Source organism: Canis aureus, chromosome 24 (assembly GCF_053574225.1).
Source record: "Canis aureus isolate CA01 chromosome 24, VMU_Caureus_v.1.0, whole genome shotgun sequence".
In the NCBI taxonomy this organism is placed as follows: Eukaryota; Metazoa; Chordata; class Mammalia; order Carnivora; family Canidae; genus Canis; species Canis aureus.
The window spans coordinates 29,472,655-29,498,139 of record NC_135634.1 but is presented as its reverse complement, the minus strand read 5'-3'; the positions used below and the strand labels follow the sequence as shown (position 1 = coordinate 29,498,139).

Below are 25,485 nucleotides of genomic sequence, written 5' to 3'. Positions count from 1 at the left end.
GGATTGGAATCAGTACCTACGAAATCTTACTGATGGACTCTTTGTGAGGGATGAGCAACTAGGTGGACATCTGTGCTATATACTGAGATGGGCATGTATTTTTAAGTCTTCTGTGTGTTGAGAGTAAACAGACTTGTGAGCTGAAACCAAGAGTAATGTTCTGGACTGGTAAAATGTGAATGCCTAATTGATTTAGAAGTGGGAAAGCTTAATGGGCAGTTAGCTCCATGAGGCCAGAGCTCAGGGGCAAAGTCAGGGCTGGAGATAGAAATATGAACATTGTCAATACATAAATAGTTAAAGCCATGGAACTGAATGAGATGACCCATGGAGAGAAGGTCCAGGATGGAGCTCTGGGCCCCTGAATGTTACCAGCCTGATGGAATAAATGGTCCCCAAAAAGGCAATTGAGAAAGACTGAGCGGTCAGCAGGAGAGAAACCAGGCAAATGTCACCACGCTGAAGCCTAGAGATGAGTGTTTCAAGTATGATGCCATGTCAGAGGACACTGGAACGGTGCAGGCAAGATGCAGCTCCCTGGTACCCTTCAGGAAAGGCCCATCAGTGGAGTGGAGTGGGGGTTTCACAACCAACTGGACCATTTAGCTCCACCATTGGTGTCTCCATTAGGACCAGTTTTGTATCTATATTTTCATTTATTTATGAAATATGAAATATTTGGGGTAACTTTTTAATATTTTTGCTCACATATGCTCAAACAAAGTAAACTGAATGGACAAATATTGTGCAAGAGATCTTCAAAATATCTCATGATCACCTTTCTTAAACTGGACATTACAAAATGCAGCTATTTGCCATCACTACGTTTCTTCTTTTTTTTTTTTTTTTTTTTTTATTTATGATAGTCACAGAGAGAGAGAGAGAGAGAGAGAGAGAGAGGCAGAGACACAGGCAGAGGGAGAAGCAGGCTCCATGCACCGGGAGCCCGACGTGGGATTCGATCCCGGGTCTCCAGGATCGCGCCCTGGGCCAAAGGCAGGGGCCAAACCGCTGCGCCACCCAGGGATCCCCATCATTACGTTTCTAACACATGACTGTACCTCTCATATCCAGAAGAACCAATCAATTACTCGCAAACAGTAAAAATAATTTACTGTAGCAAGTGATCTGACTTGCCATATCAAAAATTCAATGCAGCTTTTACAAACTAACTATAACTATGGTAGTCTGATTCAGTAACTTCTAATGCCATACCAACTTCCTTTAACTTCTACAACTCTGTCTTCACCAAAGAGTGACTGAAAGAGTACTTATTAAACTTTACATCTTGGTAAAAATCACCTTGGGTGCTTATAAATACAGATTACAAAGGCACCCCTACATGGAGTCTGGGTTATAAGGTAAGGCTGTTATTGTTGTTTTAAAAGTTACCTTTCTTAAAAAGCTACCATAGAAATTCTGACACAGAGAGTCCATGCATCATACATTATAAAACAATGATGTAGAAGTTTAGGACAAAATAACATATACAACAGCAAATCCTTGGAAAAATCATTTTTACCTAAACCCCAACTGAGTATTAGACTAGTTATTTCTTTTAGCTCTCGTGGTCATAGATTCTTTGGTAACTGTCAAGCATCCCTATGTGCTTAAAGTTAGTTCAAACATCCAAAATCATGACGTTTATTTTTTTCATACACTATGTGTACACATCTGCTTAAGTACATATTTATACAATGCTAGATATAAAAAATTATATATCTGTACAGCAGCCTTACAAAACTAATACCACTATCCTTGAATATGCCTTCATAAACTCAGAAAATTCTTTTAAATAGTTAAGTTCTAGGACAAGGATTCACCTGCATTTCTGCAACTTGAATGTTTTAAGTGAATGTGGATAAGCTAATGTCAAAAGACCTACTTCAAAAACTGAACTTGCACTGTATGTGTTTTTGAAGGAGTATAAATAAATCCTCATTTATCATTTTCTGCTGAATTCACACCTATATAAGGCTGGAAATTACATTTCCAACAGGCTTCCCATTCACCCTTGCATAAGAGCAGTTTCCTGATTATGTGGAAAACTCTAAGATTTTCTCTAAAACTTATTTGAAGGTTGGGTAGAGAGTTTCAAGAAAAAGGAGAAATAAGACAAGTGATCACATTTAATATTTTAAATGAAGGAACAGGTAAACCACGGCAGAGGGAAAAGAGGTGGAGACGGAAGGACAGTGATGATATAAAATTGTTTGAAATAAGAAATGAAATCAAGAATTAAAAATAGAATTACATTTTCTGTTTGGCAATACACAAACAACCCTAAGTGCACTTCATAAATTTTACTATTGTTGCTCTAAGTAATATTACCATAAATCACATTAGCAGTGTGCTCGGCATTTTTTAAAAGCAAAAAGGATTGAGATTGTCAATAAGTTTCAACAGCTCTGTTACCTCGGAGAAGAGTAGAGGAGAAATGATCACAAGCTTTTACTAGGCCTAAAAGCCCAGTTCCATCCATGCCATCCATCTCCCTCTAGCATCTGTGCACTAGAGAGCATCGTTCCACCGGGAAGTAGAAAATGTTCACAGTTCCTTTCCTGATGCTTTTACCTGATGTGCAAGGGGAGAAGGCTGTTTGCCCCTTTTCTCATCGCGGACAGGAAAGAGAGACTTCAAGAGCTTTGGCATCTGTGGCACAAAGGATTTTACTGGATTCAGGTAGGAGGCCGCTAGGCTACTAAGTCCTGTCAATAATACAGAAAGGGAAAGAAGTTAAGGGTAAACAACAATGTAGACATTTTCTTTCCTACAAATTTGCCAAGTTTCATTTGTAGTGAACCTAATAACATCAATTCTTAAAAAGTATCCTTAAAAAATATTAGAAAAACATCATATTATTATAGCTATCCTCAACCACAATGTTGTTTCCTTTTTCCAATTAAATAACAGCAATGAGGGTATTTCTAAAACATCCAATATCCAATGTTTCTATTAGTATCTGAAGGGTAATCCAATCCCAGTCCTTGTCACTAATTGGTTCATGTGCTAACTTCTGCCCTAGAATAAGACGGGTTTTTTTCATTTTTAAATCATATAGCTAATGACACACATGTATTGTTCTTTATCTAGACTTTAACCTCTTTGAAGTCAGGGACTGTGTTTTCTCCAACTTTAGCTTCTCATATCTACTTACTGAATAAAGATGATGAAATGGACCTTTTGTTGTTTTGTTTTGTTTTTATATTTTTCTTTTTTTTAAAAGATTTATTTATTTGACAGAGAGAGAGAGCACAGAAGCAGGGGGAGGAGCAAAGGGAGAGGGAGAAGCAGGCTCCTCACTAAGCAGGGAGCCTAATGTGGGTCTCCATCCCAAGACCTTGGGATCATGACCTGAGCCAAAGGCAGATGCTTACCCGACTGTGCCACCCAGGAGCCCTGAAATGGACCTTTTGAAAAGAGGGTGATGTCTGGGCTGTTTTCACAAGAAAGAGATCAAAGTTCTGAACCAACCATGTTCTTACCTACTCTAAATTACCAAAGGCTAGGAGCAGTCATGCAGACAATGCCTATGATATAAGATTTGTTTCCCCTTAGTGAATAAAACTAAATTTTTAGGAGAATGTAATCTAACTCATAAATGATAAAACACTATATCCACATAACACTTTTAAAAGAACAAGCAAGTCAACCTGAGGAATTTGTATGTGAACAGAAGCACTGAACAGAAGCACACAAGCATCCACATACATGCCTCTATCCCACACTGACCCCTGAAATGACTCCAAGCTTATTGGTAATACACTTGGTATATGGACCCATACAGTTCCAAGGTTCGTACATTTTATATAAGGTAGTATAATATTAACTCTAAGTAGACAGTGAAAGGATGAAAGTATTTTATAATCATGAGAGCCATCACTAAAAACCTAAGGCAAAGAGATAAATGCCAAGAGATATGTTAAAACTGAGTCAAAAAGTCAAATAATTTACAAGGCAAAAATAGGAAAGAGAAAAACAAAACAGAGAAAATAAGTTTGAGATGAATAAAGAGCCAGAAGAACATAATCATCTAAATGCTAAAAGAAAAAAATAGGGACAATCTAGAGTTCTCTATAGAATAAATTAACATTCTACACTGAGGATGACCCCTAATTAAATAAAGATCTAGCCAATAATCAATCAAATGCTGCATATATCACAAAGAGAGACAATCAGATATGATGTGTCTCCTGAGATAAATACACAAAACTACTCTTTCATTTATTCTACTTCCCAGCCCTCCCTCAAACTGGCCTGAATCTGTTCAAGACCATAGAGCTAACTACCAATTCACAGGAAATAAGGTAGACAGAAAACCATGTTTTAAAAACCTCATTGGGAAGGAACCAGCGAAAGTAAGAATACAGAGGGACTACTGTACAAAGACTTGGTCTCTTCAATATATATAATGCATGGGGGAAAAAGAGAAGAACATAAATATTAAACTTTAACTCAAGATACATATCAACCCATCACAATATATGAACCTTACACTTAGATTTTTCATTCAAAATAACTAAAAATATTTTTGATCCAACTAGAGAAATATAAACACTGACTAGATATTTGATGATATCTAGGACTTTTTTTTCAAGTTTTCTTAAGAGTGAAATGTTATTGGGGGTATTGCTTTAGAGATACATGTACAAATATTTACAGATGAAATGATATCTGAGGTTTGCTTCAAATTAATCATTAGAGAATGTAGAGAAGTAGCAGGAATAGAGATAAATCAGATTGGTGATGAACAGATCATTCTGAAGCTGGAGAGGGGTACATAAGGGCACATTGTATTACTCTTCTACTCTTGTTATGTTTGATATATATACCATAAATACCATAGTAAAAGGATTCTTCAAAGTGAGAGCAAAATAAAAACTTCAACATATGAAAGAAAGGGTCTGTCACTAATAGACAACTGCTAAATGCACTGATAATGGGTATAATTCACAAAAAAGAAACTAAACTTAGAACAAAGTAAGATGCAAGAAGCAATGATGTGAGCAAAGCAAACTCATAAATATGTAAATCAAGTAAGCATTAACTAAAAATTTTTAAATTTAATCTTTAAAAATTATTATTATTTTTTAGGTAGGCTCCATGCCAGTGTGGAGCCCAACATGGGACCTGAACTCACAACCCTAAGATCAAGACCTGAGCTGAGATTAAGAGTCGGATGCTTAACTGAATGAGCTCTACCAGGCACCCCTATTACAATTTTTAAAAATATTTTATTTATTTATTTATTTATTTATTTATTTATTTATTTATTTATTTATTTGAATGAAAGAAGAGTGAGAAGGAGAGAGAATCTGAAGCAGACTTCATGCTAAGCACAGAGCCCTACATGGCTCAATCCCATGACCATAAGATCATGCGCCAGGCCAAAACCAAGAGTCACTTAACTGAGCCATCCAGGCACCCCACAATTTTTTTTTACAACAAATTTGAGGCATCTGAGTAGATAGTTGGTTAAGCTTCTGACCATGATCTTGGCTTAGTTCATGATCTCAGGGTCGTGAGATGGAGCCCTACATGGGGCTCCATGCTAGGCATGGAGTCTGCTTAAGATTCTCTCTTGCCCTTTGCCCCTCCTCCTGTCCATTGGCACACACACATGCATGCTCTCAAAAAAAAAAAAAAAAAAAATTACAGAACTTTAAAACAAGATGGTACTCTATGACCTAGTAATTTTATTCCTAAGTATTAACTCAAGAGAAATGTTCACAAAAATGACTTGTACAAGAACAAACTTTATTCACATTAGCCAAAAACTGGGAAACAAACCAAATGTCCACAAACAGAAGAACTAATTAAAAATTATGATAAATTCAACTGTGAAAGTGAAGTTATTCTCAACAATAAAAAATAAATTACTAAAGGATGCAACAGTATGGAGACATGAACAGAAATGATGAATAAAAGAAGCTAAACATAAAAAGAGTATATAATGTTAAGACTCCATTTATATGAAATTGTAAAACAGGCAAAACTAACCTGAAAGCATAAAAATCAGAATATTGGTTGATTGTGGAGAGTAACTAGAGTCATATAAATCTTGTATATCTTAATTGGGGTATAAGTTACACAGGTAAATACAATGGTCAAAACTCATTAAATTGGACCCATAGTCAAGAAAAAAGCAGTCAAGAAAAACAGACCATGAAATGGCCCAGATACTGGAAAACCTTAAAGCAGCTTTTGTACACAGGTCCAAGGAAGTAAAGAAGAATCTGATCTTAACAAACGTACAGGTAAAGAATATCAGCAGAGAAATTGAAACTTAAAAAAAAAAAAAGTGGAAATTCTAGAACTAAAAAGGATAATCAATGAAATAAAATATTTTCTGGATGTGCTTAAAAGAAGGTTGGAAATGGCAGGTAAATTACGTAACCAGAAGAAATAAGAGTAAGATTAAAAGATGAAAAATACATTTCTTTAAAAAATAGAGCTTCTGTGACCAGTAGGGTAATATTAAGCAATCTAACATATGTGTAATTTGATTCTCAAATGGAGAAAGTGGAGAAAGAAGAAATGGTTAGGGGGAATAATTTAATGAAGTAATAGCTGAACATTTTCCTAAATTTGTTGAAAACTTCAACTTACAGATCCAAGAACATCAATGAAACGCAAGCAAGATAAGTACAAAGAAAACCATACCTAAGTATATCATAATCCAACTGCTGAAAACAAAGATAGAGGAGCACTTGGGTGGCTCACTGGTTGAGCATCCACCTTTGGCTCAAGTTGCAATCCCGGGGTCCTGGGATCAAGTCCCACCTCAAGCTCCCTGGAGGGAGCCTGCTTCTCCCTCTGCCTATGTCTCTGCCTCTCTCTCGCTCTCTGTCTCTCATGAATAAATAAACAAAATCTTTAAAAATAAATAAATTAAAAAATATAAAAATAAACAAACAAACAAAATTAGAAGAAAAAAACGAACTAGAGAAAACTATGAAAGCAAACAACATAGCAGAGTAAACAGAGACATATTACATGTAGGGAAAAGAGACACAAATGATGACTGAGTCTCAGCAGAAAAGGAATCTAAAAGATAACATAACATCTTTGAAGTGCTACTAGTGGAAAAATCCTTCCAAAAAAAGTGAAATCATAATCTCAAAAGGGGAGAGCATTCTTCTCCAAGATAACTGCACAATAAGAAATACTACAGGATATTCTTTGGGCTAAAGAGAAATGATATCCATAAATATAAGACTTCAGGAAGGACTGGATAGTGCCAGAAATAATAAATATGAAGAAAAACATAAAAGATTATCTATAGTCTCTTAATTTCCTTAAAAGACTGTGGCTGTTTTAAAGCAAAAAGAGGGGACACCTAGGTGGCTCAGCGGTTGAGTGTCTGCCTTCAGCTCAGGGCGTGATCCTGGAGTTCCGGGATTGAGTCTCATATCGGGCTCCCTGAATGGAGCCTGCTTCTCTCTCTGCCTATGTCTCTGCTTCTCTCTCTGTGTGTCTTTCATGAATAAATAAATAAATAAATAAATAAATAAATAAATAAATAAATAAATAAAAAAAATCTTTAGAAAAAATTAAAGCAAAAAGAGTAACATTGTAAAATGGGTACATAATGTCTGTAAAAGATATAACAACAATAATATAAAATAAGGGGGGTCTAGGAACAGGCAAATAGAATTATACTCTTACAAGATTCTTTTATTTGTGCAGTGGGAGGTGATATATTATTAATTCTAAGTAGACTATGATAAGTTAAGAACTCATACTACAGTCCTTGAGCAAAGACTTGAATAAACAAATACAGAAATATCCAAGAGCCAGAAATGTAAATAAAATTAAATACTAAAAAATATTTTTCAATTAACCCAAAAGAAAGCAAAAAAGAAGTTACAGTGGGGGAAAAAATAGAAAGGCCAAAGAGAAACCAACACTGATGAGGCAGACATAACAATAATGATATTACATGTAAAAGAACATGCCAGTTGAAAGACAGAAATTGATAGACTAGATAAAAAAGAAAAGTTAGACCTAACTATATGCTGTCTACAAGACAATCACATTAATTTAAAGAAAAAATATAGGCCAAAATTTAAAAGGCTGAGAAAAATATACACTATTCAAACAATAAGCAAAAGACAGCTGATCAGTGGGGATCCCTGGGTGGCGCAGCAGTTTGGCGCCTGCCTTTGGCCCAGGGCGCAATCCTGGAGACCCGGGATTGAGTCCCACCTTGGGCTCCCAGTGCATGGAGCCTGCTTCTCCCTCTGCCTATGTCTCTGCCCCTCTCTCTCTCTCTTTGTGTGACTATCATAAATTAAAAAATAATAATAAAAAATAAAAAAAAATATTTATAAAAAAAAAAGACAGCTGATCAGGAGAGACAGATTTCAAACAGGATTTCAGAGCTACAAACAGGCAGTTCATAATGAAATCACCTAATGAAATGAATATCACTTTATCAGGAAAAAAATAACAATCCTAAATATGTATATACCCAACAGAGTTCCTAAAAGAATGATACAAAAACAGATATAATAAAGGGAAAAATAGGTAATTTTCATGATCATATTTGGAGATTTAACGCCTTCTGTCTCACTGATTGATGGAACAAATAGAAAAAAAATCAGTAGAACAGAATATCTGAAGAACAGATTTGAACAAGGTTATCAACCACCTTGACCTAATTGATATATACAGAACACTATGCCCCAAACAGAATAGTTTCTTTTCAAGCATGCATAGAATATTTACCAAGATAGAACATAGTCTCAAAAACATTCCAAAAGACTGAAATATTGAAGAGTCTTTCAGATTGTGATGAAATTAAATAAGCAATCAATTAATAAAAAGAAGTTCCTCCCCCTTTAGACATATGAAAATAAATTGACATGCTACCCAATAACCCATGGGTCAAAGAATAAATCAGAGGGAAATTAGAAAATATTCTGAATAAAAACGAAAGAACCACATTCTAAAATTTGTGAAATGCAGACAGAAATAGAAATCAATGAAACAAAACAAACAATAAAGAAAGAAAGACCAGATTTGGCTCTGGGAGAAGACTGAGAGAATGAAAACCTATCTCAAAAGTATTCATGAAAACCAGAAAGAAAACAAAAATTAACAAAAAATTTTTAAAAAGGAACATCACAACAGAGCCTATAAACATTAAAAGGGCAATAGGGAGCATTATAACATTTATTGAAATAAACATAAAAATTTAGATGAAACAAAATTTCCTGAAAAACATAACTTATAAAAACTGACTCATAAGAAAATACAATGAGTTAAATAACCCTATCTTAAAGAAATTGAAGCCATAATTTAAAAGCTTCCCAAGGAGAAAATTTCAGAACCAGAAAGTGTCAGTGGTGAATCCTGTCAAACATTTAAGGAAGAAGTAATACAAAGTATATAAACTCTTTCAGGAACAAAGATAATAAGGAAATATTTCCCAAGTCATTTCATGATGCCAACATAACCATGACACCAAAACCAATCAAAGGCATTATTATGAGAAAAGACGAGTAGATATTTATCATAGAACACACACACACACACACACCAAAATCCTTTACGAAATACTAGCAAATAGAATCAAGCACATGTTAAGGATAAGACATTGTGATAAAGTGATATTTATCAGAAGGATACAATATAAATTCAACTTTCAAAAATCAATGTAACTCAACATGTTAAGACAAAAAAGGGAAAGAGTCAGATGACCATAACTAGGAGGTCAGTGGTTATGTGGTAGGAAATCCTGATTTAAACTATTTCTGGAAGATGCCCAAACTTCATGATGGTGGTTGACAAGTGAAAATATAACTTACCTGGGTCTGGGGAATGATTATTTGGGGGACTGTCAGGGAGGGATGGGGCAGCAGGAGCTATTCCTCTGGAAACTACAGTTTGTGATACATCCTGTTGACTTTCCCATCGACCCTGTTAAATAGGACAAAAGCAGTGTTTTTTATTCAAATAGAGCAGTTAACAGAAAAACCTAAAGATATTTAAGAAAAACCTGTCATCCATTATGAAAGCTTTATTCCCTTCACAAGATATGACAGGTTTGACTGTTTAAGTACCTATCTTCTTATACTTTTCATCATCAGAGTATTAATTTCCCAAATACTAAGAATACATAACACTGGGATAGTCCCTCCAGTTCAATTTCCAGTCTCCTCAGTTCTGTCCTAACATTCTTTCTATACATCATGTTGCTTCCCACAAAATATGGATATATGAAGACATTCCTTTTAAAATCCTCCCTTACGTTCTGTCTCATAGGCTGTTGCTGCTCGTCTACCTCAAGATACTGTCTCATTTCAGATTCTCAACTGAAATTGAGGAACAATCCTTACTAACACTGTGGGCCTCTTCTCCCTTCTCCAGGGTCTATCTTTCTATCCCATTCAAGTACTGCTCATGATAGTAAAAATTCTAGAACAGTATATTACCAAGGCTCTTATTTTCAACAGATTATATTAAAGGGAAGTTCCAGTTAAACACAAATCAAGTATTCACACTTCCCAATAATGGAAGTCTCTGGATTAACAAGTTTTACAGTACCCTCAACTTATTTTATAAAGTCCCATTAAAGAGATTTCACTGCATAATACAAGAACAATGCCAGCTGGGTGATGGATTCATCGACCAATCTAGAACGGGTGGTGAGCCACAAAAATGGTGATATCATCAAAGCACTTTTAACATCAGTCCCATCAGGTAAAGAAATAAACCCCAACCAAATGTTACAAACAAAACCGAGGTAATGGAGATGAGATGCAAATCTTCTAAAAGCTTCCCTCTTTGATCCTTTGATAATCACTCTGACTTCCTTTTCATCAGAATTAAATAACAGTATTTTATATTAGTTTAAGCTGGTATTCCACAGATGAGTGACCCTAACAACATTTTAGTTTTCCTTAGTAATCGCCTGCAAAGCGATTCAGTGCTCCTAATGATGGATGGAAGTGGAAAGGCCTCTACAGTTTCAGATATGTATTGGAAACCTATCCGCTTTTAGCAGCAACCTAAGTACTGATCATAAAATCAATAAACCTTAAGTGATCTGGATCCTGTTTACCTCCGAGAATGCCACTTTTCCCTAGGAACTCTCTCGGCACTTGATATATTAAAAAAAAAAAAACTATGATGTCTTAGCATTAGGAAGCCAGGAAACAAAACAGACATGAAGAGATGATTTGGGAAGCATGAACTCTGAAATACTTCACTGTAGGAGCATTTGTGTTACTATGAATCACACACTGATTTACATACGTTAGTGTTTCGTTAATGTCTTTTGCATTTAAACGTAATCGTCTGGGAAGCCCTAGCCTTGTGTTCTCTGGGACGTCACAATCAGGTAAGCTAAACACTAAGGTCAATACTCTTTGGAGCTTCTCAGAGGAAGAAGAGCTTCATGCTTTGCTTACAGCGTTAAGCTCATACAAGGTTGTTTTGAAGACAACTTACTTATTTGAGAATAAATCCATTTTTCTTTTTTAGATTTTTCTTTCTTGTTTGGCAGCTGTGGCACTCTGTTCCTTAGGCAAGCTAAGTAGCTGATTTGAAGTCAGCACCTCAGCCATTTGGTGTATAATGGTCCAGTGACAAATAATGTAGGTGTCATCTCTTCCCCAAGGCGCACTCGGGGCTCCACTAGCTTTTTGGGTAATATTTCCCAGTTGGCACTCCTAAACATAATGTGACTAACAAATCAGAATGGAAGCCATAACTTTTACTGTCTCAAATATACAAATATCTCAAGTGAGAACATTTGAAAGGATGCACGCAGTATACACATCCCTCCTTAGCCAGACTGCTAGCCCTGTCGGATGATGAAAAATAGAAACACATTTCACTTCATCCATCCTACCTTAACCGTCATCTTAACCTTGAGGAATTTCACATGCTAACTGTTCCCAGGTCTCGCCAACCAAAGACCGGGACACAGAGTGTCTCAAATTGATCTTGAAAAGAACAGACTGCTTCAGAGGGAACAACAAATTTGGATGATAAACTGGGTACGATGCTCCTCCCTCTTCCTTCTGACACCCACAGATCTCTGGGGAAATATTTTACTGAAATCATTCACTTATGCTTTTTCTCCTATAGTACACGTCCATTCTCTCACCAGAAATGAAACCTGTGGTTCAGTGTCTAACTGCACACACACTGCCCCTCGGAGACAAGGCAATTAGTGTCTTTCCAATAAATTTTACATCCCTGGCTGTTCCAGAGTTATTTTCCCTTTACTGAAAGTTGGAGGTGGCAGGGGAAGGATGCATTCCAGTTAAACTTCAAAGGGAGATGAACTCAGGGCAGTGAATAAAAAGGACTTGGCCAAACACTGGATCTTTCTGCTCTTATGAGCTCAGTTCTCAAAGTGAGAAGAATATGGTATATATACATATAATGCCTGGAATCTGAAAAGATAAATCTGTGATTTCTTTCTAACATTCTGCATGTCTACCAAACTTCAGAAGCAGCCAAGATGAGGAAATACAAGAGGGAAAAGTCTGGCTTTGTTTTAAAGCCTTAAACTAGCTTCATACTTATTAGGGATTATTTGTGCTAACAGGCTGAATTCCAAAAAATAAAGCCCTATTCGAGATAGCAATTATTTGTAGCTGGCATCATATATAAAGACAAAATAGAACAGGGAGAAGCATGAGAGGCTCTCAGCTGACTTGAAAAGATGCTTTGGTCTTCCCCAGATACCTATAGTTCTCCTGTTACTATTCTTCCCAGACACAAATTCTTTGGGTTTTCCAAATTAAAAAAAAAAAAAAAAAATTTAATTTTTTAATTAAAAAAAATTTTTAAAAAAAGGTCTGCTTTTGATCAAGAAAGTGTCAAAGAGGTAAAGAAAGAGAGGTGCCAGTTAAATCCCAGGTCCAAAGGTGGTTTCTAATACAACTAAAGTGACTCATATTTGGTTCCAGCCTTTACTTGCGCTGAATACACTGAATTATTACACTGAATAATTGCAGTTTTCAGGAATGTGATGCAGCCAAAACACACAAAAATCAGTTTTGTTAACTGAATATTCATTTAGGCTTTTGGATACTTTTAACTGCATCAAAAACTCCAATGAGAAGATGATAAGCACAGTATCTTACTAACTTACTAAAAAGTATAATTCCATCTAAAATGGCTTTAGAAGTAACATTTTTAAGTTGACAGTGTTCCTTGTATTGCAAAAGGAACAGCCAATTTTTAAATGGAAAAACAAACAATCTGCTGAAATTAATTCTGCAGCTATGTCCATCTTGGTAGACTGGTCATAAAAAGCTTGCTAAGTTTTCATTATATCTATCTAAAAACTGCTTTATAATAATGATGAAATAAATATCCAGTAACAGTAAATAGCAACATCACTGCAATTATACACATTTTTTTTTTTCATTTCTCAGTGCTCATCAAGATAAGTGCACTCTCAATCCTCTTTATCTATTTCACCCATTCCCCCAACCTACCTCCCTTTTGGCAACCACCAATGTGTTCTCTGTATTAAGAGTCTGGGTTTTGTAGTGGGGGGGGTGTCTTTTTTTGTTTGTTTCTTAAATTCCACATATGAGTAAAATCCTATGGTATCTGTCTTTCTCTGACTTCGTTCACTTAGCACCATAACCTCTCAGTCCATCCATGTTGTCACAATGGTAAGATTTCATTATTTTTTATAGCTGAGTAATATTTCATTGTATATTATGTATGTGCTTGTGTATGTATATGTCTTTGTGTGTGTGTGTGTGTGTTATACACACACCCTACCTCTTCTTTAACCTTTCATCTATTAACAGCCAGTTGGGTTGCTTCCATACTTCAGCTATTGTAAATAATGCAATAAACATAGGGGTATATATATCTTTTTGAATTAATATTTTTATTCTCTTTGGGTAAATATCCAGTAACAGAATTACTGGATCATATCGTAATTCTATTTTTAAGTTTCTGAGGAACTTCCATATTGTTTTCCATAGTGGCTGCACAAATTTCCATTCCCACAACAGTGCATGAGGGTTCCTTTTTCTTCACATCTTCATCAACACTTGTTATTTCTTGTCTTTTTTATTTTAGCCATTCTGACAGGCATAAAGTGTTTTAATTTGCATTTCCCCAATGATGAGTGATGCTGAATATCTTTTCATGAGTCTATTGGCCATCTATCTATATTCTTTGGGAAAATGTCTATTCAGATTCTCTGCTCATTTTTAATCAAATTATTTGGGGGTTTTAGTGTTGAGTTGTATAAATTCTTTACATATTTTGGGTATTAACCCCTTAATGGGTATTTGATTTGCAAATATCTTCTCCCATTTGGGGGCACCTGCGTGGCTCATTTAAGCATCCAACTCTTGGTTTCAGCTCAGATCATAACCTCAGGGTCATGAGTTTGAGTTCTACATCAGGCTCCATGCTCAGTGTAGCGTATGCTTAAGATTCTCTTTCTCAGGGCAGCCCCGGTGGCGCAGCGGTTTGGCGCTGCCTGCAGCCTGGGGTGTGATCCTAGAGACCTGGGATCGAGTCCCACATCGGGCTCCCTGCATGGAGCCTGCTTCTCCCTCTTCCTCTGCCTGTGTCTCTGCCTCTCTCTCTGTGTCAATGAATGAATAAATAAATAAATAAAATCTTAAAAAAAAAATTCTCTTTCTCCCTTTCCCTCTGCCCCACCCCCTGCTCATGTTCTCACTAAAATAAATAAAATTATATATATATTTATTTAATTTTTAAATATATATATATATATATATATATATACACACACACATACATATATATCTTCTCCCATTTGGTAGGCTGCCTTTTTGGGATTTTTTGATGGTCTGCTTTGCTGTGCAAAAGCTGTGCCTTTTTATTTTGGTGTAGGGCCAATAGTTTATTAGGGATATATTTTTAATTGAAAAGCCTATCGAGAATGACTTTCTAAAAATACTAATTCAAAGGGATACATGCACCCCAATGTTTAAAGTAGCATAATCAGGGCAGTCCCAGTGGTTTAGCGGTTTAGCGCTGCCTTTGGCCCAGGGCGTGATCCTGGAGACCTGGGATCGAGTCCCACATCGGGCTCCCTGCATGGAGCCTGCTTCTCCCTCTGCCTGTTTCTCTCTCTCTGTGTGTTTCTAATAAATAAATAAAATCTTTAAAAAAATAAAGTAGCATAATCAACAATAGCCAAATTATGGAAAGACCCCAAATGTCCATCGATTGATGAATGGATAAAGAAGATACAGTATGTATGTATGTGCATATATGTGGAATATTACTGTATATTAATATATATACTGTATAATAGTATATATTACAGTGTATATACTGTTTTTATATATATAAAATGGTATATTACTCAGCTATCAAAAAGATGAAATCTTGCCATTTGCAACGACACAGATAGAGCTAGAGAGCATTATGCTAAGTGAAAGAAATCATATAAAGACAAGTACTATATGATTTCACTCATATGTGGAATTTAAGAAACAAAACAGATGAACACAGAGGGGAAAAGAAGAGAAGCTAACTATAAAGCAGACTCTTAACTATAAAGAACAAACTGAGGATCGCTGGAGGGGAGGTGGGCAGGCGATAGGCCAAAAGGGTGATGGGGAATAAGGAGGGCATTTGTTGTGATGAGCACTGGGTGTTGTATGTAAGTGATGAATCACGATATGGTACACCTGAAACTAATATTACATTGTATGTTAACTAACTGTAATTTAAGTAAAAACTTGAGGGGGAAAGAAAAATAATGATTTCTTTTAGGCCTTAAGGTATATTTAAAAGTTGGGAGTCATTCATCAAATTCAATTTATCTTTTTAAGATTAACTGGTCCATCAATTCAATCTTGGTGGAGCTCAGTAAAGTGATTACAATTCTAATATGTAGTGAGCATCAATAATAAGGATGTGTAAAATATGGCTGGGCAAATTCCAAGTGTCATGGGCCAAACAAGGAGACTGTTTTTAGTAGTTCACCACTTCCTCTCACCTCCTCAAGAGCCCTAATTCTATGAAATTCTCCATCGCCGCTTCCTTTCCATGACTTTTAATGTCACTGTGTCTTAAATGCCTCATCTTTGCCATGATATCAACTGAAAATCAGGAGGGGAAAGGGAGATGTGAACCTCTTCTGTGGCCTCTCCTGGCTTCTGAATATTGTTTCAACTAACCTGAAATGTTCTTGTCTTACACAGGGGAAGACAGCACATCAAATTCTGTGGCCTATAATCCTGCTTTCATAATCAAGATCAAAGGAACAGACACATACATTAATAGATACAGAACCTAGAAATAGGCCCATATAAGTTTGCAAGGTAGGTGTAACTAATAATCAATTCTTTCAAAACACATTTTCTAGCACCATAAGCATCATCAACACTAGGTTAAAATTACATTTCTGACTCAACTCTCTTATGCATTAAATACTTTCATGCAAAGAAACCAAGATGGGGCTTCTGAGAAAGTTCTGTAAGTCAAAAAGAATGCCCAAAGCACGTTTGCCATTTTACTCTTCTTTGGCTGCCCCATACTTAAGAAAAGGACAAGTTCTCAAATATGTACTTGTATTATTTGCTTAATGTGAATTAACTCCAACTCCTCACATCCCAGAGCCTTCAAAATTCACTAACATGCCTTAGTTCCTGGGCTCTTTTGACAGATACTTTTGCAGTCTTAGAACAAGAAGCATGTGAAAAGAATCCTATATACTGACTACCAAAGTTATTTTTACAAAGGAGTAAGAGCCAAAAAATTAGTACAGTGCCAAACTTAGTCATCTTATAAAAACCACATTTAGAAATTCATTCTTATTCTCAAGGTAAAAACAAGTATGATGCAAGTTTTAGGTAGTAGGATGGTACTTATATCCTACTCATTAGGAAAACCTAATGGATTAATTTTCTCTCCTTGGATCTCTGAAAACTTGAAGAGTTCAGGCAGTACCCCAAAGAGAAAAAAAAAAGAGCCTTTGAGATTTTTCAAAATAATTTCTTTTAGGATTTTGTGTACAAATTATCATAGATAAAGCAATTCGAGACCTTCTCAAACCATTATACACAAGAGAACAAAACCTTCTAGCTACTTAAGAGAGCAGGTAATAAAAATTTTCTTTTTTTTTAATTCTTTTTTTTTGGGGGGGGAATAAAAATTTTCAATCCTAATATTATTTTTTGAAAAACTGTTATACTTTGAGAAATGTTTTTTTCTGCTTCTATTGAGATTTTCACACATGTATATGTTTTTAAATCTGATTTTTAAAAAAATAGGTAATTTGTTCACACAATCCAAAAACCAAATAATATAAAAAGGCATAGTGAAAAATCTCCTACCTCTACCCCTACCTGTTCAGTTCCCCACATATTTCCACCCTCTGCCCAGGCAGATAAGTAATGGTATTAGCTTCTTATATATCCTTCTAGGGATTCTTATGTATATGTAAGCAAATCTATAAATAATCACACACACTTCTCTCCTGTCTCCCTCCTTTTGTAATATAAATGGCAGTATACTATTCTGCACTTCATTTTTATTTATTTTTTTTTAATTGGCTCCATGCCCAATGTGGAGCCCAACATGGGACTTGAACTCAAAACCCTGGGATCAAGACCTGAGCTGAGATCAAGAGTTGGACATTTAAAAAAAAAAAAAAAAAGAGTTGGACATTTAACTGACTGAGCCACGTAGGAGCCCCTCTGCACTTCACCTTTTTTTTTTTTTTTTTTTTAAGATTTATTTTTTAGTGAGGGCCATGGGAGGGGCAGAGGGAGAGAATCTTCAAAGGGACTCCCCAGCAGAGCAGGGAGCCCAGCTCTGGGCTTAATCCCACTACCAATGAGATCATGACCTGAGCAGAAACCAAGAGCTGGACACCACTCTGCACTTCATTTTTAATTATTAAGTATATCCCAGTAATTTTTCCATGTTATCTGGACGGGTTCCTAATCATTTTTATAGCTGCATAGTATCCCATTTATTTATTTCCATGTATGTGTGTGGGGGTGTGTGTGTATGGCATGTGCCCATTGGTTTGGTTTGCATTAATTAAATAGGTTAAATACAGACCAAACCAATGGACATTTAGTTTCCTATCGTCTGCCATTATAAACAATGTTTCAATACTCTTTTACATATGTCATTTCACAGGTACATAAGCATTGCTGCTATGTAAAGGGGTTTAACAGGATTTTAATAATTTGTAGGTCAATTAGTTTAAGCACTACCTAATCTTGAGGAATTATATTATGAATAGTATTAAAAACATCTTGAATACAAGGCAATGCTGCATATGAAACTGTTTTCCATTGTTTCATTTAAAGGCCACAGGGAGGACCTCTGTTCCTTGCTGCTATTAGCAAGGGAATGTTTTTTTTTTTTCTCCCTAGTAAGAAAGTATAATTTTAAAAATATTTATTTTTCCTGAAAATCTTTTAAGATGATCTGCTTTAGATGATAAAATTACTGAGGGAAGCCCTCCTCTGAAAATGGGAGAGCTACTCTATACTCCCTTCTGAAGTAAGCCTGGAATCAAATCCTCTTTCCTTCATATTCCTTTCACTTTGTTTTCTAGCATCATAGTTATAATCTTCTATTGTCTGAATTTCCTTACTCATTAAACAGGCCCATCCCATAAAAATCTGTCTTAGAAGAGTTTTCCTCTACCTTTCTCCTACTGAATACCTAAAGGTCTCTAATTATGATATGTGGATATTCATTCAACCTAGCAAGAAGTCAAGGCATGTTCATACCGATGAGATGTTGACGAAAGCTACACCTAGTAACCTTCAAGGCCCATGGATACCAGGAGTTCAAAAGGAGATAAAAATAATAGTTCACAACTGAATTGGGAGCAAAGTTAGTAGCGGCAAACTGGCACCTTCTGTTTTCCCTGACATACTTCCAGAGAGTGGGGAGTGGTATGATTGGGGAGTGGCAAGCAAGGTCATATTTTGAGGAAAACTGGGAACTGCTGCAATGAGGGGAAAAGTTATTTGTTTGAAATATATGACATCTCAAAATATACCCTGAAATACAGTGGAGGGATCCATATCCTTGTTGCTGTGATGGCACCACGATATCAGTAGAACCTGAGAGGGTAAAAAATCAGATTTTTCCTCATCTTCCCTAGGATATCCCAAGAAATCGAGAAGATAAAAAAAGGGAAGCTTCTGGTAGAGTAACAAAAATGTGTAATGTTACATTTACACATTTAATATGACATGTCCCCAAACATCCACAGAAATTGCCCTAGGAACAGTCTCTAAGAAACTCTTTACTGTCACATCTGAAACAGCTTTTCGGTTCTCATCTTATAGTCTCTGAGGAAACTGGAAGGAGTCTTTCTTAAAACTTAAAAAGCCAGGGCACCTAGGTGGCCCAATTGGTTGAGCATCCGACTCTTGATTTCAGTTCAGGGTTGTGAGACTGAGCCACATGTTAGGCTCCCCACTGAGCAGGGAAGTCAGCTTGAGATTCTTTCTTTCTCCCTCTCCCTATGCCCCTCCCCCTTCTCATGTGTGCACATACCCTCTCTCTCTAAAATAAGTAAATAAATAAAATCTTTGGGGAAAAAAACCTGAACAACTTAAAAAGTCCCTTCTGGCCAAGTCTCCAAGCCATTCTCTGCTGGGTCTTCTTTCTTCTTTGGGGACTCCCTCTCCATGCCCCATCCAGCTTCTCCTCTGGCAAGTACCCATGAGTATTATCATGCCCTCTAGCTCCCATTTTAGATCTGATGCCTCACTCAGTTTCAATTATGCCCTCAGCTCCTCAGTCTAGGTTTCTAGACCCTTCAATTGGCAGATACCTTATGTCAAAAATTGAACTATTTCATTTTCTACCCCAAAACTGCCCCTCCTACAGTTCATCTCTCTATTCAGTCATCCAGAACTCCACACGTCACCCTCATCTCTCCCCTCCCCCAACCTTCCTGTCCATGGAGTTATAGAGATTCTATCTCCTTAATTTAACCTGAATCACTCTCCCTCTCCCTCCCACTGCTGAATCTCACCCTGACCTGATCTCTCCATCCGCAAATTAAGTTTTTTTTCATATTTTTGTATTAGTAACTGTATATACTTATATTGTATACTTTAAAGTGACTTTATGGACCAACCAGGAACCTGAGTGGGGGTTAGGTGGACTGTTAAAAAACATTTGCTAATTCAACTTTAACCATGTTATAGCCATTACTCCCTTCAGGGGCTCCTCGTCTCCTCCATTACTCCTTGGTACACTTCTACAATCAGGTCTCTTTTCTCTGGGTTCTACCCCACAATAGTAGTCACTATTTCCCCCTCCTTTAGTCACACCGCATGCAGTGTCATAAACACAGCAAGCCTGTTCATCCCTCCATGCTTTTGTTCACACTGTTGCATTCACTCCTTCCCTGCCTCAGATGGACCTCATCATCTTTCAGTTTAGGGGGGATTATCACGTCTCTGCAGCTTCTCCTGATCTGTGAATAATGCCTATAAAAGTGTCCACTCCCTCCTTCAGTCTCTTACTCTATCATACTTCTAGTATAGCATCTATGTTTATTTATTCTATTTATTTGGTGTAGATGAAGCACAATAACTTTCTTTTAAGTGATACTATTATTTGCTCTATTTAAACATAAGGAAACTGGGGGTATATAGAAAATTCTGGCCACTTCTTTCAAGGAATTTATAATATAATTGAGAATTTGGATTAGATGTAATTTAAAAAAACAAAAATTCATTTTTTCTTATATTTTCCTTAGAAATTTTCATTTACGTACATTTAAAAATAATGACACAATCAATTTCCCCAAAACTCAACTTTGTTCTCGTAATCATAACCTGTGCTGTGCTTATCAATAACTAATCAAACCTATCACTGGATCAGTATAAAGTAGTAGTGCTTATAACACTTTCAGAGACATGATAGGTAATCAGTAAATTAATGAGTTGGAGAGGAATTTATATGTCCATAAACATGGATATACATACATGTAGCTCATTTTAAAGATCTAGGTTACTAGGAGTTTTTTTTTTTTTTTTTTTTTTAAGATTTATTTATTTATTCATTCAGAAAGAGCGAAGAGAGGGGCAGAGACACAGGCAGAGGGAGAAGCAGGCTCCATGCAGGAAGCCCGATGTGGGACTCGATCCTGGGTTTCCAGGATCACACCCCAGGCTGCAGGCGGCGCTAAACTGCTGCGCCACCGGGGCTGCCTGGTTACTAGGAGTTTACCTGTAACACACATATTGATGAGATATATATATCCCATTATTTCAGGCAAACCCCTAGTAATCTAGACCTTAAGAATAAGTCTAATTATTCATCAATTGTTCTTTTTCTTAAGTTTTTATAAGGAAAATTTCAAACAAAGAAAAACAGAGTGCAGAATAAATAATAATAGTAGAAAGGGTAGTATAGGGTGCCTGGGTGGCTCAGTCAGTTAAGCATCTGCCTTCTGCTCAGGTCACCATTCCAGGGTCTTGGGACTGATCCCTGTGTCGGGCTCCCCACTCATCAGGGAGCTTGCTTCTCTCTCTCCCTCTGTACTCTCCCCTTGTTTCTGCACTCTCTCTCAAATATATAAAAAAGTAAAATCTTAAAAAAAAAAAAGGAAGCATAACAAATTCCATGCAGCTATAACCATTATCATTAAATAACCAATCTTCTTTTATTTATACCCCTATCTTCCCCCAAGATTATTTTGAAACAAATCCCTATCAGGCCATTTTATAAGACATTGTTCACTTTTAAACTCCTCAAGGGTTAAGATTTCAATACAGAGTGTGTTGCCTACAGTTAACAGTACCAACATCTAACTAGGTCCCTCAAAAAACATCAGGCATAAAACTATGATATAGGACATACAGTTATGATAATTTCGAATGTGATCCCTTTAAGTAACAGATAAAGAATTCTCAATGCTTAAAACTATTAAATTGGGGAACACTAACATTAAAAATAAATCCCAGCTAAAACAAGTTTTGTTCTTGTATTTTAATTTCTTCTGGCAAATAAGATTAACTTAAAGACAAAATCTTATTCCTCACACATTTGCAACATTACATGATTATTTTACTATTAAAACTCTGATTTAAAGTTTTTTCTTGACGAAACAGGAAGAATATTTTACATAGAAATATGAACTTCAGCAACAAAATTGGTTTTTAACCCTTAAAAAGTAGAGTAATGAGGTCTCATAAGCCTTAATTTAACTGGCAGATAAAAAAAATGAACTATAAACACTTTCCAATAAATTTCACATGGCATAGAAGAGTAGGAGAAATTTTGGCATGCAAAACAAGCGTGTGATATTTGAGTGAAAAGAGGAAAGGTGAATGGGAAATTAGTCTAAGGCCAATGGAAAAATAGTTATAAAAACTTACCTTGTTGCTGCCTAGACTGTAGGATGGAATAAGATCTTGTCGGCTCCCAGACAACTGAAGAAGAAATAAAGAGGGGATTAGTCCTTTAAGTGTGAAAGTGCAGAAATCTACAGTCCTGGAAATACAGGAATTTGAAAACCACATCAACAGAATGTTAAAGTCGGATGGGACCAGAGACACTGTCGAGACCAAATTTGTAAATTGGGCTAGCTTATACTTTGACACATTATCACAATTTTTCCGAAAGATTTATTTATTTATTTTGAGAGAGAGGAAGACTGGGCACACACGATCTGGGGGGGAGGGGCAGAGGGAGAGGAAAGAGAATCCTCAAGCAGACTCCTTGCTGAACACAGAGCCCTGACGTGGGGCTCAATGCCAGGACCCCAAGATCATGACCTGAGCTGAAGTCAAGAGTTGGCAGCTTAACCAACTAAGCTACCCAGGCACCACTCACAATTTTTTTTTTTTTTTTAACTGAACTGAACTTTAAGGTGGGAGGTTTGTATAAGATCAGATACCCAGTTTACACTGAGGCAACAATCACCTAGGCCTGGGTAAGGGATACTTCATCTGTGTATCCCCTTCTATTTAAAGGATACAGGTTACTGATTATTTTACCATGCCCTGATCTTACAACTTCCTTCTCTGGTATTTGTAGCAGACGTATAGACACAGACCGTTTATTTTAAACCACAGAATTCTAAATACCAAATCTCTGCAAATACCTCTGTATTTTAATGTATCATTTTCTGAGGAAATGAGAAGATTTAAGTTGAAAGAAAGTGATATTTCTTAATGTCTGCGGAAGTTCCCAATCTTTCATCTGAGATGATTAGTGACATCATTCACTCACTCCGGGGCCACATGTACCTTCCCGTTTGATACTCTCCCTACCACTCACTACAGTCTCTCAAGCATTAAGACTAAGGTTCAGCTGCTCTTTATAACAATGCTTGTATTGTGGTTTTTCTTGGTGTAAAGTTAGACCAAGCTAATATTTCTCATATCCACATCTTTGTCAAAAGTAAGGAAAGGAGAGATAAATCACAGGGCCACAATCATATTTCTTTGTGAAGAATTATTTGCATGCTTAATATGCACATATATTATACCTATGTTTTAAAAAAGAATAACAAACTTAAGACACTGTTATGAAACATACCTAACTTATTTTTACTCATTTATACTATCCTGGATTGCCTTTAAGCAATTGAGTTTGTAAACTAGTCCAGATTTCTCCTCAATTTAAAAGTAATTAAGTTAGGCCCAGAAAATTCAAATCGTTTGCCCAAGGCACTCGGCTAGTTTTGCTTTATTTAGTTCAACAAACACGGAACACCCAGTCATTGTGCCAGGCACTGCTCATACAAAAATTAGTGAGAAACATTAAAGATGTGATTAAACAGACACTTTCCCTATCATATTGGTGAGGACAATGACAGAGGTCTGCACAGACGCTACGGGCGCCTAAATCAGTTCAGAGAAGGAAATGATATCTGAGAGGAGAGTTATAGGATAGAAAAGAGTCATCCAAGGAAAGAGGAACAGGGAAGGAGAGCCCACGCAGAGCAGAATGGGGAGTCCATGTACTTACTCTGTTCACATTTGGAGAGCTTATACTCCTCCTACTCAGCTTCCCCTTTCCTGTCAACTGCTCTTTCACTGTAACCTCCTGTCAGTACAGAGGAAGAATACAGATCAGATATGCACCTCCAAAGCAATACCACGTACAGCAGTCTTTCAGCTACCATCACTACATATATATTCCTAGTTCTTTAAATCATGGCTGTTACTTAACACCGTGGAATGACCTTATTCCAATCACTGTGGAACATTCAAAGTTAATTATTCAGGTGATGGGTTACCTAGATGATTCTTTATCTACTGATGGCTCCCTTGAAGCTGGCCAGAAGTTAGTCCCAGGAGACAGATATGAAAATTAGGTCACTTTTATTTTTCATAAGGCTCTTTGGTTAAAACCAAAAGTCTCAATATTGCTACATAAAATGAGGTAGAGAGTTCCACCAAGTAGTGTACTGCTGGCATCTCTATTACCCCTTCTAGAGACCCACTCCAGGGCTGTGGTGAGCGAAAAAGGGCCCAATCTGCCACATTCCTACATATTTCTTTAGCAACATTATTGTCCATCGTTAAAGGATTTTTAAAATAATTCTTTAGCCATCAAGCGTTAAATATTTCCCCCCATTACCTCAAGGCAACTAGATATCATTTAGCATCTTGGTGAAAGTAACTTTCCAAGTGGAGCTTTTGTATGTTCACAGACTTAATTGACAAGTTTAACCTAAATTAATATGCTCCACTTAAAGAGATGCTTCAAAAGTTTTTTTAAAAAGATTTTATTTATTTATTCATGAAAGACACAGACACAGAGAGAGAGAGAAAGAGACAGAGAGAGAGGCAGAGACACAGGCAGAGGGAGAAGCAGGTTCCATGCAGGGAGCCTGACGTGGGACTCGATCCCGGGTCTCCAGGATCACACCCTGGGCTGAAGGTGGCGCTAAACCGCTGAGCCACCTGGGCTGCCCCTCCCCCCCTTTTTAAGATTTATTTATTCATGAAAGACACACACACACACACAGAGAGAGAGAGAGAGAGAGAGGCTTCAAAAGTTTAGATGTAAAAACAAAACAAAACAAAACAAAAAAACCACAAAATTTTAGATGTAACAACACTGTGAATTGCAGAGAGGTAAAGAGAATAAGGCTGGGTCAGCACCACTGCTACCAGCTATGTTGACTAACCTGGCGGAGACGATCTAAAGTGAGAAGGTTCTCCACAGCCAGCACACTTCTGAGGTATTTTTCAATATAAGCTTCTGAGTCAGCAGAAGCCGTGTTTTCAACATTAGCTGCCATTCTTGCTAATGTTTCGCGTTCCTCTACTCCCTGGGCATCCTGGAGAACAGAAAGTTGGGTATTAAAATGAAATACTTTGTAGAAGAAAACATAAAAGCTTCTTGATCTATACAAATACACACACAAAGAGTACTAACAAATGGGATGGTATTCCAAAATTCCAATTTAACACTAGCTTTTGGAACTCAAAACTCATTTTCCCACAGAAATCATGATATCAACGGTGGTTAGGTTAACTTGAACAGTTAACCACAGTGCCACTG

General features: G+C 36.6%; 1 protein-coding gene across 1 annotated transcript in view; it reads right to left on the bottom strand.

The window, feature by feature from the left end:
- KIF13B (kinesin family member 13B) overlaps positions 1-25,485 on the bottom strand; it is a 199,302-nt gene that overhangs the window by 24,243 nt on the left and 149,574 nt on the right. The window contains exons 33-37 of the mRNA XM_077868673.1: positions 25,109-25,261; positions 23,941-24,018; positions 22,344-22,397; positions 9,813-9,924; positions 2,575-2,708 (exon numbers count right to left, since the gene is read on the bottom strand). Of these exons, the coding sequence (XP_077724799.1) occupies positions 2,575-2,708; positions 9,813-9,924; positions 22,344-22,397; positions 23,941-24,018; positions 25,109-25,261 (531 nt within the window). The remainder of the gene's footprint in view (positions 1-2,574; positions 2,709-9,812; positions 9,925-22,343; positions 22,398-23,940; positions 24,019-25,108; positions 25,262-25,485) is intronic.